At 41.3% G+C, this 18,903-nt stretch overlaps 1 protein-coding gene across 1 annotated transcript in view; it reads left to right on the forward strand.

The window, feature by feature from the left end:
- The window catches only part of slc9a8.S (solute carrier family 9 member 8 S homeolog), a 55,040-nt gene that overhangs the window by 24,210 nt on the left and 11,927 nt on the right, over positions 1-18,903 (forward strand). Inside the window, exons 8-11 of the mRNA XM_018238162.2 lie at positions 4,155-4,298; positions 8,247-8,385; positions 10,994-11,099; positions 18,067-18,183. Of these exons, the coding sequence (XP_018093651.1) occupies positions 4,155-4,298; positions 8,247-8,385; positions 10,994-11,099; positions 18,067-18,183 (506 nt within the window). The remainder of the gene's footprint in view (positions 1-4,154; positions 4,299-8,246; positions 8,386-10,993; positions 11,100-18,066; positions 18,184-18,903) is intronic.

Consider the following 18,903-nt stretch of genomic DNA (forward strand, 5'->3'; position numbering starts at 1 on the left):
AATAAACATACTATGATCTGAGCCATAAAGCAGGTCAGGACTGCTGTCTATAATGGATATCAGAGAAGATCTTTCCCACACACCTTATTGGCTACCCATTGATTAGGATTATTGATCATATCTGATCCCCATTGTAAGCAGCAGTCCTGCTCTGCTTTATGGCAGCTGAGATTCTAGCTATCTGTATAACAGAGCATTCTGTCCCAGTGGCTGCACAGATCCCATCTGATTCCCATTGTAAGCAGCAGTCCTGCTCTGCTTTATGGCTGAGATTCTAGCTATCTGTATAACAGAGCATTCTGTCCCAGTGGCTGCACAGATCCTATCTGATCCCCATTGTAAGCAGCAGTCTTGTCCTGCTTTATGGCTGAGATTCTAGCTATCTGTATAACAGAACATTCTGTCCCAGTGGCTGCTCAGATCCTATCTGATCCCCATTGTAAGCAGCAGTCCTGTCCTGCTTTATGGCAGCTGAGATTCTAGCTATCTGTATAACAGAGCATTCTGTCCCAGTGGCTGCACAGATCCTATCTGATCCCCATTGTAAGCAGCAGTCCTGTCCTGCTTTATGGCAGCTGAGATTCTAGCTATCTGTATAACAGAGCATTCTGTCCCAGTGGCTGCACAGATCCCAATTGATCCCCATTGTAAGCAGCAGTCCTGTCCTGCTTTATGGCTGAGATTCTAGATGTCTGTATGACAGAACATGCTGGACTAAGGCAGAGCAAACAAAACTCTAGAACAACAAGGACAGTAAAACAATAGAACTTAAAACAAGTAAATACGACATCTGAACCATCAGCATCACCTTTTATTTGAATATCAACAAGCTGAACAATGCTTTCCATTATATTAAATCATGGTGTAACAAAACTGTGTTTAAGTAATTACCGTATTGCAAGGCCATTTATTTATAAAGCATATCACAATTACATAAAGTGATGCCAGTGCAGCTTTGTCCTTGACTTGCGGCTCCTTAGGATGATTAATCTACTTTGTTACATCGTATTGCAGTTTGCACTACTCCAAAATATTTCCTTGCCGTCGGCATTGCCAAAAACTCAATCTGGCCCCATGCTAGTGTGCTGATTAAAGTAGATTCAGCTTAGGTTTATGTCCAACTCAAGTGAGAAGTATATAGTGCCTCCTCCAGATTGCAAGAAAAAAAATGCATAAAATGTTCTAATTACTTTCATAAACTGACAATCTGATATAAATGAGAACAGCAAATTAGATGTTGGGCTGTTAACCCCTTGCCTTCTGGCAACATCGAACCCAGGACACAAAAATGCACTCACCCCAAATCTCCCCCTAACTGGCCTTCAGACTGGGCCCCTTTAGCTCATAACACGGTTACTGATATATAGAAACATTGGGGTAACAGTCACCCTGCTATAGTTCCAGGGGTACCCAGGGCACAAATAAGCACTCACCCCAAATCTCCCCCTAACTGGCCTTCAGGCTGGGTCCCCTTAGCTTATAACAAGGTTACAGATATATAGAAACATTGGGGTAACAGTCACCCTGCTATAGTTCCAGGGGTACCCAGGGTACAAATAAGCACTCACCCCAAATCTCCCCCTAACTGGCCTTCAGGCTGGGCCCCCTTAGCTCATAACAAGGTTACAGAAACTGGAGAGCCCCTGAAAAAAAGCTATATAACCCAAAAACCACAAATAGTAAAAAATGAGAACCAATTGCAAATTGTCTTAGAATATCCCTCTCTATCTTATATTAAAAGTTAAAGGAGAAGGAAAGGTTAAAACTAAGTAAGCCTTATCAGAAAGGTCCATCTAAATACACCAGTAAACCCCCAAAGTAATGCTGCTCTGAGTCCCCTGTCAAAAGAAACACAGCATTTCTTTCCTTCTATTGTGTACTCATGGGCTTCTGTATCAGACTTCCTGCCTTCAGCTTAAACCTCATTGCCCTGGGCAAGAGCATGCTCAGTTTGCTCCTCTTCCCCCTCCCCCTCCCTTCTCTACTGTAATCTGAGCCCAGAGCAGGGAGAGACTCAGGCAGGAAGTGATGTCACACCATGTTAATACAGCAGCTCCTATTCTAGACAAACAGAGAGTTTCTAGAGCTTTTTACTCAGGTATGGTAAAACATTCTACAGAATAAATATCGCATTGTAGCTTGCACTATTGCAGCTAATCTATTGGCAATAAAATGCCTCCATAGCTTTCCTTCTCCTTTAATTTAAAGGTGAACAATGGAAACATTTAAATTTGATTTAGTGTATCCACACACAGACACACACCCTCCTGATACAGTTGAGCCATAATATACCCTTTATTATTTAAAAAAAAATATTGTAAAAACAAAAAACTCCTCCAGTCTGGAAGCAGAGCTGAAGGGGAGAGTGGTTTTACCTCTCTCTTTGATAGTCGGCACATGAACTGATTGGGGAGCAGGAGAGCGCAGGTCCAGTGTTTGGGATTTTCCAAACGTATAAACTGTCAATAGGGCACTATCCATAGGACTATGAATAAAATGCCCGAAATTAAGACCAATCACTTCTTGACAGTTGTATGGGTTTAATAATAACTGGTCACCCCTAATGTTGCTACAATTCACAGACTCCTCCATTAATCAAGATATATGCATGTTGGGAGATGTTCAGCAGCATCCAGGGCCCCAAGGTTAAATAACAGATGTAAAGGGACACTTTAAGTACAGCATTTCAGATATGAGCTGGAGGGCCCCTTCATAAAGAATAATACAGTATACGTTGCAAATATTCCTACGCTCATGTTTGTCTCTCTGACTTTCCTCTGAATCTTTGATTTCTTGTTACCCCCTCCCTAAATAAGCCTTTGCAGGTACAAGGCAGATAGATGATTAATTCTGTTTTTATAATTCTCCTTGCAACTGGGTAAGTGTATATTGTTTTTTGATCAGTCAGCATTTTGGGTTTTCCCTACAGGAGTTCTATAATGTATGAATGCGCATGCCTGTGGGGCTTAGACAGCACTGGAGAAAATTATTTGTACAATTAAATTCCAAATTGAAAATACCTTTTTAGTCTTTGCATCCCTGATCTTGCCCATGGAATATGTAACAGCCAATCAGCATAAACTACTGTGCATCTTTATGGCAAGGGTTCTAGAAATGAGGGATGCGCCGAATCCAGGATTCGGTTCAAGATTCGGCCAGGATTCGTCCTTTTTCAGCAGGATTCAGCCAAATCCTTCTGCCTGCCTGAACCGAATCCGAATCGTAATTTGCTTACGCAAATTTAGGGCAGGGAGGGAAATCTCGTTACTTTTTGTTAAAAAACAAGGAAGTAAAAAAAGTTTTCCCCTTCCCACCCCTAATTTACATATGCAAATTAGGATTTGGTTCAGTATTTGGCCGAATCTTTCGCGAAGGATTCGGGGATTCAGCCGAATCCAAAATAGTGGATTCAGTGCATCTCTACTACATATACACTCAACATCAGAGCCGTAGTCTTAAAGGAGAAGGAAAGGCTAAAATGAAGTAATTATCAGAAAGGTCTATATAAATACACCAGTAAACCCTCAAAGTAATGCTGCTCTTAGTCAACACCACATTTCTTTCCTTCTATTGTGTACTCATGGGCTTCTGTATCAGACTTTCTGTTTTCATCTTAAACCTACAGGGCTAGGGCTTGAGCATGCTCAGTTTGCTCCTCTCTCCCCTCCCTTTCCCCCCTCTGTCCTCCCCTCTCTGCTGTAATCTGAGCCCTGTGCTATGAGTGAGCAGGGAAAGACTCAGGCAGGAAGTGATGTCACACAAAACTAATATGGCAGCTGCTATCCTAAACAAACAGCTTCTAGAGCTTTTTACTCAGGTATGGTAAAGCATGCTGCAGAATAAATATAGTGTTATAGATTGCACTATTGTGGCTAATCTATTGGTAATAAACTGCTTTGGTAGCTTTCCTTTTCCTTTAAAAAAAGCACAAAAAATTTGCTTACCCCTTTTTCTGAAAGGCTCATTTAATGTACAATTGTTGCACTGCTACCTGTCACTTAAATAATGTACAGTAGCAGAAATAAAAAGGCATGAGCAAACAAAACTGTGTCTGTGACAAAACAAAAATAATCAAAGTGTGAAAGGGGAGGTAATTGTATGATGAGTGTTTTAGTGATACTAACAAATATTGTATATGTTTCTTTTTTTTCTAGCTTTGCGTTTGGCTCTCTAATATCTGCTGTTGACCCCGTAGCCACCATTGCAATATTTAACGCCCTTAATGTGGATCCTGTACTCAACATGTTGGTGTTTGGAGAAAGCATTCTCAATGATGCAGTGTCCATCGTACTGACCAAGTAAGTGCTCCGATGTGAGATAGGCCCCTAAATCTCACTGCAAACACGATAATATATCCTTTTGTGTTAAAGCGACCGTATTGCACTCACTCTGGCCTATATATGAGCTGTCTAGCCCTGTTACTTATTTATCAGCATGTCAAGGGGAACCTATTTATTTTCCAGCATACTCTGGAAATGGGATGCGAAACAAGAATTCCATTCTTCAAATGTGTTACCAACTTATCCTACAGTTTCAATTTTCTTCATCTGCCATTGTGTCTGGTGAACTTTAGTGTTATGTCCCAGTGGCCATAGTGGTACAGCATGACAGGGCCCCTGCCTTATTCCCCATGAGCAGAGAACACCCGCAGGCCATAGATTTAACTGGGCTTTTCAGTGTCTTAAAGTGGCCCTAAATAAGGATGGTGCCAGCATTCTCCTGTATTAAGCAGAAAGAGATCCTTAAAGGAACAGTAACACCAGAAAATGTAAGTGTTTTAATTATAGTAATGAAAATATCATGTACTGTTGCCCTGCACTGGTAAAACTGGTGTGTTTGCTTCAGAAACACTACTATAGTTTATATAAACAAGCTGCTGTGTAGCAATGGTGGAAATGGAAAAACTGCTATATGGCACAGGTTAACTAATGGATAACACCATTATGTTCTACAGAGCTTATCTGCTGTGTAACCTGCGCCTTTTCTTCTTTGAATGACTGCCCCCATTGCTACACAGCAGCTTATTTATATAAACTATAGTAGTGTTTTTGAAGCAAACACAGCAGTTTTACCAGTGCAGGGCAACACTGCATTACATTTTCATTACTTTAAAACACTTTTACTTTTTGACGTTACTGTTCCTTTAAGATCGCTCATAACCTGTACAGAAGACTACATAAAAGGTCTGTATAGGTATTCCCCTGTACTAAGCACAATTCAGCACGAACAGCCCCTTAAGTTTGCTGATAACCTGTATAGAGAGATACCATAAAACTATTACAACATAGGTATTCCCCTGTACTAATCAGAATACAGCAGGAACAGTCCCCTAAGTTTGCTCATAGTCTGTACAGAGAGACCATAAAATTATGGCAGCATAGGTATTCCCCTGTACTAAGCACAATTCAGCAGGAACAGTCCCCTAAGTTTGCTCATAGTCTGTACAGATAGATCCCATAAAACTATGGCAGCATAGGTATTCCCTGTACTAAGCACAATTCAGCAGGAACAGTCCCCTAAATTTGCTCATAGTCTGTACAGAGAGATCCCATAAAACTATGGCAGCATAGGTATTCCCCTGTACTAAGCACAATTCAGCAGGAACAGTCCCCTAAATTTGCTCATAGTCTGTACAGAGAGATCCCATAAAACTATGGCAGCATAGGTATTCCCTGTACTTAGCACAATTCAGCAGGAACAGTCCCTAAGTTTGCTCATAGTCTGTACAGAGAGATCCCATAAAACTATGGCAGTGTAGGTATTCCCCTGTACTAAGCACAATTCAGCAGGAACAGTCCCCTAAGTTTGCTCATAGTCTGTACAGATAGATCCCATAAAACTATGGCAGTATAGGTATTCCCCTGTACTAAGCACAATTCAGCAGGAACAGTCCCTTAAGTTTGCTCATAGTCTGTACAGAGAGATACCCAAAAACTCAGTTTTTCCTTTGTTATTTTAAGAAGCTGTAAAAAAGGTTTTGTGGGCTCCTAATATTAAGGCAATTATACTCTCTCTCTGCAGAAATTTGCATTGTACAGAGGAGTACCCTTTAAGACTTGGGTAACGAGGGAGGAGGGTGGCATTTTTGTTTGGGGATGGCTTTCCAAGAGGATGTCTGTAACTAGATATATAGAGCGGCCAACACTTCCTAGGATGCCGTATCCATTAATAAATTATATGTTGTTTGCAAATTGGGGGTATCTAGGCCCAATGAATAAGAAATCTAAAATAGGGGTATGAATAGATCAAATAAAAAGGTGTTTTTTTTCTTCAGATGGAAGGTTAGATAAAGGGGAAAACAAAACCCTCTCTTTTAAGCCAGACCCACAGAAGATCCCTCTCTGCTATAATTATTTAAGATTTCATTGGAGCACGGACGCCTTTGGCAACCCGGAGCTGAGCTAGTGAATTGATCCCGGCAGTACAAGGAAAGGCAGAGATTAGTGCCTCCAGGCTTGTCACAGTTCAGCTCCCAGGAGCACGGCTGAATATAGAACTAACCGCGGCTGCTGAGAAACATAAAGCAACGTATGTAGAAGAGCCGCACAAGCAGTTGTTCCGGAACAGCGGGAAGTGGAGCTGCAGCCGTAGTACATTCAATCTTACTGATAACTTCCATTATTATTCTGTATACCTGTCCTTATTTTACTTCCCCAAAGCCTGTGGTGTAAATAAATCTCATTCCCCTAGTCCAGGAGCAGTCAGAGTCCAGTGTGCACTCATCAACCCATTTTCGGTCAGATATTAGCTAGGACAGCCCTCTGGTGGGCCACATACATTCATGGGCAGAAAGCTTCATTACAAGTTATTGCCTCTGTTCATTCATTCTTTGTAGCATGGAGTGTATCTCAAAGTGCACAGGGCTTTGTATATTCCTCCTTTCCCATCAGCAGTTTTCACTCGCTCCTTTAATTAACCAGCCAGTGTCAGCCACCCCCTGAGGATTTGGCAGTTACACAAGGAATTAATTATGGCTTTGCTAGAGAGAGATCTGATGGTGCCCTTTTATAGAAACATAAAATAGTGACATCAAGGGATCAGGGTTAATTTCATTTGGGAAATTAGCATAACTTTGTTTTTGTATCTGGTGGGAGGGAGAAATCTTGTGTCAGTTGAAGGTTTTCAATTTGCTCAGGCGAAATATATTATCGTTAGATAATCTGCCCTTGGCTAGTACAGTATGCGGGTATAGCTGATTGTGTGCCCAGAACATTTCTTCTCTGTATATTTATACATATGGGAAGGAGGTGCCATATTGATTCCCTTAGACAGTACAGTATGCGGGTATAGCTGATTGTGTGCCCAGAACATTTCTTCTCTGTATATTTATACATATGGGAAGGAGGTGCCATATTGATTCCCTTAGACAGTACAGTATGCGGGTATAGCTGATTGTGTGCCCAGAACATTTCTTCTCTGTATATTTATACATATGGGAAGGAGGTGCCATATTGATTCCCTTAGACAGTACAGTATGCGGGTATAGCTGATTGTGTGCCCAGAACATTTCTTCTCTGTATATTTATATTTATACATATGGGAAGGAGGTGCCATATTGATTCCCTTAGACAGTACAGTATGCGGGTATAGCTGATTGTGTGCCCAGAACATTTCTTCTCTGTATATTTATACATATGGGAGCAGGGAGGTGCCATATTGTTTCCCTTAGACAGTACAGTATGAGGGTATAGCTTATTGTGTGCCCAGAACATTCCTTCTCTGTATATTTGTATTTAGACATATGGGAAGGAGGTGCCATATTGTTTCCCTTAGACAGTACAGTATGAGGGTATAGCTTATTATGTGCCCAGAACATTCCTTCTCTGTATATTTGTATTTATACATATGGGAAGGAGGTGCCATATTGTTTCCCTTAGACAGTACAGTATGAGGGTATAACTTATTGTGTGCCCAGAACATTCCTTCTCTGTATATTTGTATTTATACATATGGGAAGGAGGTGCCATATTGATTCCCTTAGACAGTACAGTATGAGGGTATAGCTTATTGTATGCCCAGAACATTCCTTCTCTGTATATTTGTATTTATACATATGGGAAGGAGGTGCCATATTGTTTCCCTTAGACAGTACAGTATGAGGGTACAGCTTATTGTGTGCCCAGAACATTCCTTCTCTGTATATTTGTATTTATACATATGAGCGGGAGATACCCCATTTGTGGGGGTATCATTTGCCATCTCACTAAATCCCCCCATTTCTTTCTTTTTGACCAATGTGTCTGCAGCACGGCGGAAGGTCTCAACAGAGGCAACATGGCTGACGTGAGCAGCTGGCAGACTTTCCTACAGGCATTGGCATATTTTCTCAAGATGTTTTTCGGTTCAGCAGCCCTCGGAACACTGACTGGACTGATTTCTGCATTAATATCCTTTTTATTTTGGGACAAGAGCTTGCACAGTAATATTCTCATGAAGCAACAATGTTCCCATTCAATCATTTTCCAACCTCTCCCAGGCTGTGCAGGAATGGCTTTATTGTGTGTCTGCTGATTGAAAAGTGAAAATGGCTTGTCTGGAGATTACGCTTGGAAAACTTTATAACCAATAAGAGATATTCTATCCATTCCTGCTTGTCCCATGAGACTCCCATCATCAGGCTGGGGGTCTTGTGATGCCATGTGACTTCTTATTCAGATTTCACTAGTTTGATTAGGAGCTACTTACATTTATAAACCTTAAAAAGGGAGACCAGCACAATCATAATAAACAGGTCTTAAATGGGTTGTTCACCTTTGAAATAACTTTTAGTATGACGTAGAGAGAGATATTCTGAGGCAATTGCCAATTGATTTTCATTTTTTTTTTTTGTGGTTTTTGTTATTTCGCTTTTTATTCAGCAGCTCTCCAGTTTGCAATTTCAGCAATGTGGTTGCTAGGGTTTAAATTCCCCTAGCAACCATGCATTGATTTGAATAAGAGACTGGAATATGAATAGGAGAGGCCTGAATAGAGAGATGAGCAATAAAAATTAGCAATAACAATACATTTGTAGCCTTACAGAGAATTTGCTTTTTATAAGGGCTCAGTGACGCCCATTTGAAAGCTGCAGAAGAATAAGGCAAATAATTATAAAACTGTAAAATATAAATAATCAAAATCAATTGAAAGGTTGCTTAGAATTGGCCATTCTATAATATACTAAAAGTTACCTTAAAGGTGACCCATCCTTTTAAAGGGATATTACTTTTCCTTTCCTTTTAGAACTAATGAAGATGTGTAATGCTGCTTAGAATGACTTTTCCTTTCATTAGACAATGTTCTATGTTTGGCTGTGTCCCCTTAATGGTTGGTTTGAATTTAAGTTAACTTTTAGTATGTTATAGAATGGCCAAGTCTAAGCAACTTTATTGATCTTCATTATTTCTAAATTAATGATTTGCCATTTTCCTCTAACTCTTTCCAGCTTCCAAATGGGGGTCACCATCGAAAAAGACAAATGCGCTGCAATACAAATGTATTGTTACTGCAACTTTTTATTACTCCTCTTTCTATTGAAGCCTCTCCTATTCATATTCCAGTCTTATTCAAGTCAGTGCATGGTTGCTAGGGGAATTTGGACTCTAGCAACTGAAATTGCAAATTGGAGAACTGCTGGATAAAAAGCTGACTAACCTTTAAAAAATAGGTTAACTATACATACTTTATATATAATATGCAGTATAAATGTCACCGTACAAGGCTGATCATATAAGTAATTCAGATCTGCATTACGTGGCAGCATATGAACCAGTGCAGTCTGCATCAGAATCAATCAATAATTTGATAATAATAAAAACCAGCCCTGAAGCACAGCTTCTGTGATAGATGAACCTTGTTTTATTTGGATTCTCCGCAAAAGCAGCCCACAGCACACTGAGCATGTGCAGTGCCACTGGCACACGAAAGATGGCCTAACAAGGTCCAAGATAGGGAGCTGCTGTGGAGACTTTAAAATCCTGGTTCATTCCTTTCTTAGGACTGCAGAACATCTCAGCTGGTACAATAAACACAATACATTTCTATATTTCATATATTCTTATTTAATTTGTGGCTTTAGTTCTCCTTTTCTGTGGTGTATGTGAGGTAGCTGGTGGTTGGTGACGGCATGAGGTGTAGTTATGTGCGGGTCAGGGTTTTCCTGACCCGACCCTAACCCACCATGCTCCAGCCCGCACCCACGCTTCTGGTGTCCTTTTATGGGACGCGAGACTATAAAACCGGAACCCGGAAGTCGGAAGCCGGCATTTGAAGGTGGCGGACGGGGAGAGCAGGAGAAGAGCTCTACCCGCACCCACCGCGAGGAGCAGTGCGAGGTCGGCCCAAACCCGTGGGTCCCACAGGTATCGAGTCGGCCTGCACATCACTAATGAGGAGCTAAAGGAGAAGGAAAGCTACCGAAGCAGAGTCTTTGCCAACAAATTAGCCACAATAGTGCAAGCTATAACACTGTATTTATTTTATAGAATGCTTCATTATACCTCTGTAAACAGCTCTGGAAGCTCTCTGTTTGCTTAGGATAGCAGCTGCCATTTTAGCTTGGTGTGATATCACTTCCTACCTGTCTCTCTCCCTGCTCATTTATAGCTCTGGGCTCAGATTACAGCAGGGAGGGAGAGAGAGGAGAATGGAGCAAACAGAGCATGCTCAAGCCCTAGCCCTGGAAGTTTAAGCTGAAAACAGGAAGTCTGATACAGAAGCCCATGAGTACACAATAGAAGGAAAGAAATTCTGGATTTCTTTTGAGAACTCCGAGCAGCTTTACTTTGGGTGTTTGCTGGTGTATTTATATAGACCTTTCTGATAAAGCTGACTTTATTTTAGCCTTTCCTTCTCCTTTAAGTGCTGCCTTCTTTATATGTCGGAGAACCGTCCTCAAGCTAACGTCAGTGACAAGGCCAGTAGCCTTTAGGACTTTGTCCCATATTATTCACATTCACAAAAAAAAGTTGGATATGGAACTAACCACTGGAGTTTTCCTTAACTAAAAATGTATGTTTTGAAGCATCTAGATTTAAGGAAAACGCCTTCCCTGGAGTTTGGGATGATGATCATCTTTGCCTACCTCCCCTATGGACTCTCAGAAGGCATCTCTCTGTCTGGTGAGTTGTACACTGGTTGTTAAGCGATTAGAATCTCTCTCATTCAGCCACAAGAGCATTAGTGAGGTTGGGCACGGATGGGGGATCAGGCCTTTCTCACAGCTCGGGTTCCAATAAATTCCTCAGGGTTCAGTCAGGTTGAAGTCAGGGCTTTGGATTTGGAAAGTCATGTTTTTCTCATCTCCACAAACCCTATGCTGTAGGCACCTGATTTTGTACATGGGGACATTAATTTGCTGAAACAGGAAAGGGCCTTCCCCAAGATGTTCCACAAAGAAGCAAGAATAGCATTGTCAAGAATATATAACACAGTAGATTTAAGAGGGGAACTATCGCGAAAATTAAAATTTAATATAAGCTTCATCAAACTGAAATAAGAAACTTTCTAAATACAATCAACTGAAAATGCTGTAGTGTTTCTGAAATAATCAAGTTTATCTTCACTATTCCTCTCTCATCATCTGTTTCTCTTCATTCTGTCTTCATGCAGCAGTTGGGTGTCAGATATTCATTGACAGTTAGATCCAATATATCTTATAGGGAGGCTCCTTTTGCCTAGAAGATGTATTAGAGCTCACTCTATTAAAATCACCAGACATCATGTCTCTCTACATGCAGGATTTGTGCAAAAGGCAGTTATTTTGTTAGATTTTGTTTGTACTGGAATCCGTTATTTGAGTGAGCTCTAACACATCTGCTAGGAAAGGAGCCCCCCTATAAGATATATTGGATCTAACTGTCAATGAATATCTGACACCCAACTGCTGCATGACGAGAGAATAAAGAGAAACAGAAGCTGGGAGAGGGCAACTGAAGATACACTTGATTATTTTAGAAACAATGCAGAATTTTTAATTGATTGTATATAAAAAGTTTATTATTTCAGTATGAGAGAGCTTATATTCAATTTCTATTTTCGCGATTTAAGCTCAAACCATGGAATACCGCCGTAGCAGAGTATTCATGCCTTCAAGCAGGTGATGTTCTTCTGGTATCCGCCATACCTAGACTTCATGATCAGATTGTCCCAATTAATAGTTTTAGTGGCAGTGAGTGTGGGCGAGAAGGATCCAGGTGCTTTTGACCATATCTTTAACTTTGTTATAATGTAAGATCCAAAAAGAAAGACTCAAACCCAAACAGGACAAACCTTCATGAAGAGCTTCTTGTAACAAGAGGAATTGCTGAAGCACAGTACAGGCAAGTGATTGTGGGTGCTATTTAGGCCCATACTCGCAAAACTATGCAGGAAACAATATGTGATATTTGATGGGTTTTTTTCACTGTGACTTCCCTTTAGAAAAGTTAATCCGTGTCTTAAATAAACCTTGAATAGTCTGGCACGTTATATGTAATGGTTAACTGAATAAACACATGTTACAAGGCTTTAGGAGTGTGTTGGAATGCTGCCATGAAGCTCTGCAATATTTAATATTTTACACTTGGCCTTCAGAACTGTGATCTTCAGCATGTAAGTGCACTGGAGTTACAAGTTACCTCTTTGTAAGTGTTGTCGGCGTGTATTGGGGCAGGATTTTATCATAGATATCGTGGGAATTGGCTATTTTGGAATATAGCCCCACTTACCTTTAACTAGGCAGCGATAAATGTCTTTTTTTTTTTTTTTTTTTTTGTATTGTACCAAGTCATTAGGTGAGAAACCAAAGCTGCCTTTGCTTGGCTAATCACTGCCTGTTATAATGAGAAATGAACAACGTCTTAAGCTCGTAATTATGGGGCACCTCGTATGTAAATGAATTTTGCTGGCTTTTCTGTGGTGTATGTGAGGCAGCTGGTGGTTGGTGAAGGCATGAGGAGTAGTGATGTGCGGGTCAGGGTTTTCCTGACCCGCACCCGACCCTAACCCACCATGCTCCAGCCCGCACCCACGCTTCTGGTGTCCTTTTATAGACCCGCGCTGACCGGCCCCGCCAATGACGTCACAATGACATCACAAAAGGGGTGGGGCGAGCAGACGCGAGACTATAAAACCGGAACCCAGAAGCCGGCATTTGAAGGTGGCGGACGGGGAGAGCAGGAGCCACCCGCGAGGAGCAGTGCGAGGTCGGCCTGAACCCGCAGGTCCCGCAGGTATCGGGTCGGCCCGCACATCACTAATGAGGAGCTTAAAGGAGAAGGAAAGCTACCGAAGCAGATTCTTTGACAACAAATTAGCCACAATAGTGCAAGCTATAACACTGTATTTATTTTATAGAATGCTTCATTATACCTCCGTAAACAGCTCTGGGAAATGAACAACGTGATCCATGGTCTTAAGCTCGTAATTATGGGGCACCTCGTATGTACATGAATTTTGCTGAATTTGAAAAGCGTAGAAAATTATGTTGCATTTAGAAAAATACAGTCAACGTCAGAACGAAATCTGTTGAATAATAACATGATTTAACAAGACCCTTAGAATAAAGACTGGGCTTGAACCCTTAAATACATAACCCTGCAAACTAAAATCCACGGAAAGGCAACCAAAACCCCTGTTTGATGCTAATGTGGGGTTCAATGCAAGGAAATCCTAAAGGCACACTCAGATTGGTCTTCAGCCTGGACTGCTAAATTTAGTTTCCCATAAGGAAGCCAGGCCCATAGTTGAGTCTTGAGGTTCAATTTGGTCCCAGGACCCCTCAGTAACTCAGTGCATTATGTCCTATATTGGGGCAAATTCACTAAGATTCGTAGTTGCGCCAGCGTCTGCTTCGCCGCACTTCGCCGCACTTCGCCAGGCATATTTTCGCCAGCGCTACGTAAATTCACTAAAATCTGAAGTTGCGCTCAGGGGAAGCGTAAGGTTGCGAAAGCGTTAATTCGCCAAGCAAAGCGAAGTATCGCTAGCGATGGTTAATTTGCATTCAAGTTACAATGGAGGTATATGTAGCAGCACTACACAAGCCTGGGAAACCTTCAAAACAGCAAATAAAATTTTTATTTTGCCCTACACATGTGCCCACTGTATAGTTAAGGTGCCATGAGTTAGGAAATGTAGGGGGGAAGGAGGGGAGCCCCAAAAAAATTTTCAATCTTTTTCAGCCTATCACCCATAAAAAAAGAAAAAGCGCCAGTGTTTTTTGGGACTTAGAAACATTTTTAACTTTTTTGGAAGCAATCCCTATCTACTCTATTGCACTTCGCCTGGTCTGAGGTGGCGAAGAAAGTCTGGCGTAAAAGGTAGCGTTCAGAATAATTTGCGCGTCAGTGAATTTGCGTAGTTACGTCCATTGCGCAAATTCGCCAGGCGTAAGGGTGCGAAGTAACACTAGCGAATTTACGCCAGCGTCCGTTAGTGAATCGGCGAATTAACAAAAATGCGCTACGCTGGCGAATTCACGCAAGCGTTGGGCGCTTCGTCGTTTAGTGAATTTGCCCCGATGTGTTTGGGTCTTAACCATTTGTGCTTGTTAACCATCCACCTGCCACAGCTTTTACAATCTACTTGCAACTGGAAATAAGCGTTGATTCTGTGTTTACCACTTCTCTGCTATTCTGTGTCCGTTCACATGGCAGCCAAATGTTTAAATGATCAACGGCCTGCAAATATTGTCTCGTTAATCTTGTCGTAAATGCATTTTACTTATAAACATGTTATTTTACATGTCACTGTACAATTGGGAGAGAAAGAATGTTCTGTACAAACAAGGCAAAGAATCGACGCATAACCCATAACAACCAACAGCGGTTAGTATTCGCTGCTAGAATAACAAAAGGCAACACATCTCGTCGATCAAAGATAACAATTCGGTCTTTGTCCCTTAAACTGGCCATAGATGTTGATCGGGAGACCACGATCTTCTCAGAACGATCATACGATCGTACAAATTTACCATCAACTAAAAAGCCAGGAAAACAAAGGGGAGCTGCCTGCTTGGCCCTGCAAACATAGATACATTGCACTGGGACCAACAAAGATTTTTTGACCTGGCCGATCAATTTCCTGATAGATGTCGGCCGAAAAATCTTAAAATGTATGATCGTAATAATCCCACTAACCGCACGATAATTTCGAAGGATTGATCTTCCTTAAAATCGGTCGTTCGGCAAGAAGAATCGTCGCGTCTATGGGGAGCTTTAGAACAAAGCTGAGGAGTTGTAGATGTCACTGAGCTATACCTGCCCATAGATCTCAATGGCATTCCCAGAAATCAGTGCCCTAGGTATAATGATCAATGGTTTATCCTCTGAAACCGCTTCTTCTTCTGCTTCTTGGAGCATCAAGTCAAGGAATGGCTCTGGCTGTTACAGCCAACAGTCTGTGCACCCATAATCTAAAGGCACACTCTGATTGGTCTTCAGCCTGGACTCCTACATTTAAGAAAGACAGGCCCATAGTTTAGAGCAGCATTCACCAACCTTTTTTAACCGTGAGCCACATTCAATTGTAATAAGAGTTGGAGAGCATGAAAATGTTCCTGGGGATGTCAAATAAGGGCTGTGATTGGTTATTTGGTAGCCCCTATGTGGACTGGCAGTCTAACATAGATTCTGTTTGACACTTCATCTGGTTTTTATGCAACTACAGCTCATTTCCAAGTCAAGAATTAATAAATAAGCACTTGCTCTGTGGCCACTGGGAGCAATGGCCAAGGGGTTGGTGGGCAACATGTTACTCATAAGATTACTGGTTTTAAGTTCTGGGTTGATATCAGATGCTACATGTTTTGACTGTTAGGGCAGAGACACACGGGGAGATTAGTTGCCGGGTGACTAATCTTCCCGAACTGCTGCCGGCTAGAATGAAAATCACAGGCGGGATGGCAATTGGAGAGCTTTGTTTTCCGAAGTGATGCAACCTCGAGCGACTTTGGAAAACAAAGTGCTCCGAGGGCCATCCCACTGGCGATTTTCATTCTAGCCGGCAGCAGTTCGGGAAGATTAGTCACCCGAAGAAGAGGAGATTCGTCACCGGGCAACTAATCTCCCCAAATCTGACCGTGTGTCTCTGCCCTAAATGTCTTTACATCTTCAATACTTTTACATGGCTAAAATCCACCTGTAGCCACCTGGAACTTTAAACTGCTTGCTAGGCTAACCAATGATTAGCCAATTGGAATGCTAACAGGTCTAAACCATGTAAACTCTGTGTAATCTGTGTCAGAGGCTCAGGAACCCACAGCTGAGCGAGGAGCAGAGGGAGATCCAGGGAAGGAGGTTATTCATAGCTTTACATGTTAACAGAAAGGTAATGTGAATTATTTATAGCTTGATGAAGAAGTCTTAAAGTGGACCTGTCACCCAGACGTAAAAAGCTGTATAATAAAAGTCCTTTTCAAATTAAACATGAAATCCAATTTCTTTTTTTATTAAAGCATTCGTAGCTGTTGTAAACTCATTTTTAAATCTCAACTGTCAATCAAATATTGCCTGCCCCTCCTCTATGCCTTAGGCAATTACTTTCACTTTCCATTCAGAACTTCCTAGATGTCACTGCTCTCCCTACATTCCCCCGTTCTCTGAACCATTTAATTGTGTAGCCAGTGCATGGGGATGGACATCAGGTCCCCCCCAACAAACAAGATTCTGAGATGATACAAGGCTTGTCTTAATAACGGTGTCCACAAAATGGCTCCTGCCTGCTTGTGATAATTATGAATTCCCAGACCGAAGGAAACAAGATTCAAATAATTAAAGTCAATTTTGCTTGTCTAGCTTGGTAAAATAGGATTTGGAATAATTTTTCTGGGGGCGACGGGTCCCCTTAAAGGGGTTGTTCGCCTTCCAAACAATTTTTCAGTTGCGCTGTTTTCAGATTGTTCTCCAGAAATAGACTTTTTTCAATTCTTTCCATCTTTTATTTTTTACAGTTTTTCCAAATTCTAAGCTTGAAGTTTAAGGGCAAGGCCAGACGATGCGTTTTTACATTGCGTTTTTAAAAAAGTTCCATCAGGCGGAAACTAATGGAAGACGCACAATTCTCACAGGGCGCTTGCAAGCCAAAATCCGCCACAGGACGCCAATATTGGCATTTTTAGCGGAAACGCCAATAGGTCAAGAAACTACCAAATCTATGGGATCTGCAAGTTTGGAACCACATTTTACGTAAATACGCAGTGTATTTTAAATATGGCGTTCAAATTCTTGCAAGATAAATGACGCATATACGTTTTTAAGGCGTATTAGGCCAGTGACGTAATTACTTTTGACTATTGACGATCATTCCTGCTCCATTTTCCATGTAAATAGCTTTTCTCTTTCTAAATAGCTTTTTCATTTCTAGCCAACGGAATTATGGGGAACGAGAGCAATGACAAGTGCATGTTGGGAAAAGAAACCTACGTGCTGGAAAACGCATGTTGACGGTTGCGTGTGGTTTCAGTGGTGTATTTACGCCCGACCGAGTTTTTTTTTAAAAACACAATGTAAAAATTCCACGTCTGGCTTTTCCCTAATGTCCCTGTCTCTGGTGTTTTAGTCTGGCAGCTCAGTAATTCGGGGGCAGATTCTGAACTGTTAAAACATTTTTAAAATGTAGTTGTAGTTGAGCAGCATCTCTGGAGTATTGGCAGCTATTGTATCAATTCTAACAGCTGCCTTTAATGGAACCCAAGGATTCTGCTCAGCAGAGACAAAGATAAGAAATGGATCAACTAAATGTATCAATTAAGAACAGCTTACAGGGTCGGTGTCCCCCTCCCCTTCCCAGAGCTGATTTAGATTTACACTTCAATATTAGAAGAACGGTCACACATAGAAAATAGGAAGTAATTGGAAAAAGTCTTTATTTCTGGTGAACCATCTTAAAACCAACTGAACTGAAAAAAAAGTGTTGGAAGGTGAACAACCCCTTTAATATGATCCGAGCTACAAAGGTGCAGGTGGAGTCTTTATAGACAAGGAATTCTATATTATAATAGGCAACTGCAGAACTGTCTGTCCCTTTATACCGTGTGACTATAGGTGATCATAGGGTTTGTGCCTGGGGAATTGCTACTCATGTACATGGTTTGTGCTCTTTCTGCAGGTATCATGGCAATCCTATTCTCTGGGATTGTGATGTCCCATTACACACATCACAACCTGTCACCAGTCACACAGATACTTATGCAACAAACGCTGCGGACCGTGGCCTTCTTGTGCGGTAAGGTACTCATTAATTTATAATACACAATTGCATAAATCTTTATAAACAAGGGATTAGTGATGTTATTGTCACCACTTGCTGAAACCTGTATTATAAGCAATGACTGCACCCTCTTGTTGTCAACTATAAGGAAAATAGAAATCACTTCAGAGTCACGTGACTTGTATAAAAGCACTCAGCCAATAGCACTTGCCTATAAATGGTCATGAAACTCTCTGGGGGCTTAATATCCTTATAATTTACAATAGGAGGTATATTTACTAGTGATTTCATCATTTATAAACAGTGCTCAGTGATGTAATATTTGTCACATGAAACATGTATTATATAGTAGGGGGTACATTATCCCTTATAATACATGAGTGATACTCAGAGTTCCCTGTATAACTCAGCCTGCAGCCTTGTGCCTTTATATGGTCACAGAACAACCCCTCAGTGACTTCTAATATCCTTATCATTTACAGTAGGGGGTACATTATCCCTTATAATACATGAGTGATACTCAGAGTTCCCTGTATAACTCAGCCTGCAGCCTTGTGCCTTTATATGGTCACAGAACAACCCCTCAGTGACTTCTAATATCCTTATCATTTACAGTAGGGGGTACATTATCCCTTATAATACATGAGTGATACTCAGAGTTCCCTGTATAACTCAGCCTGCAGCCTTGTGCCTTTATATGGTCACAGAACAACCCCTCAGTGACTTCTAATATCC

Source organism: Xenopus laevis, chromosome 9_10S (assembly GCF_017654675.1).
Source record: "Xenopus laevis strain J_2021 chromosome 9_10S, Xenopus_laevis_v10.1, whole genome shotgun sequence".
NCBI lineage: Eukaryota > Metazoa > Chordata > Amphibia > Anura > Pipidae > Xenopus > Xenopus laevis.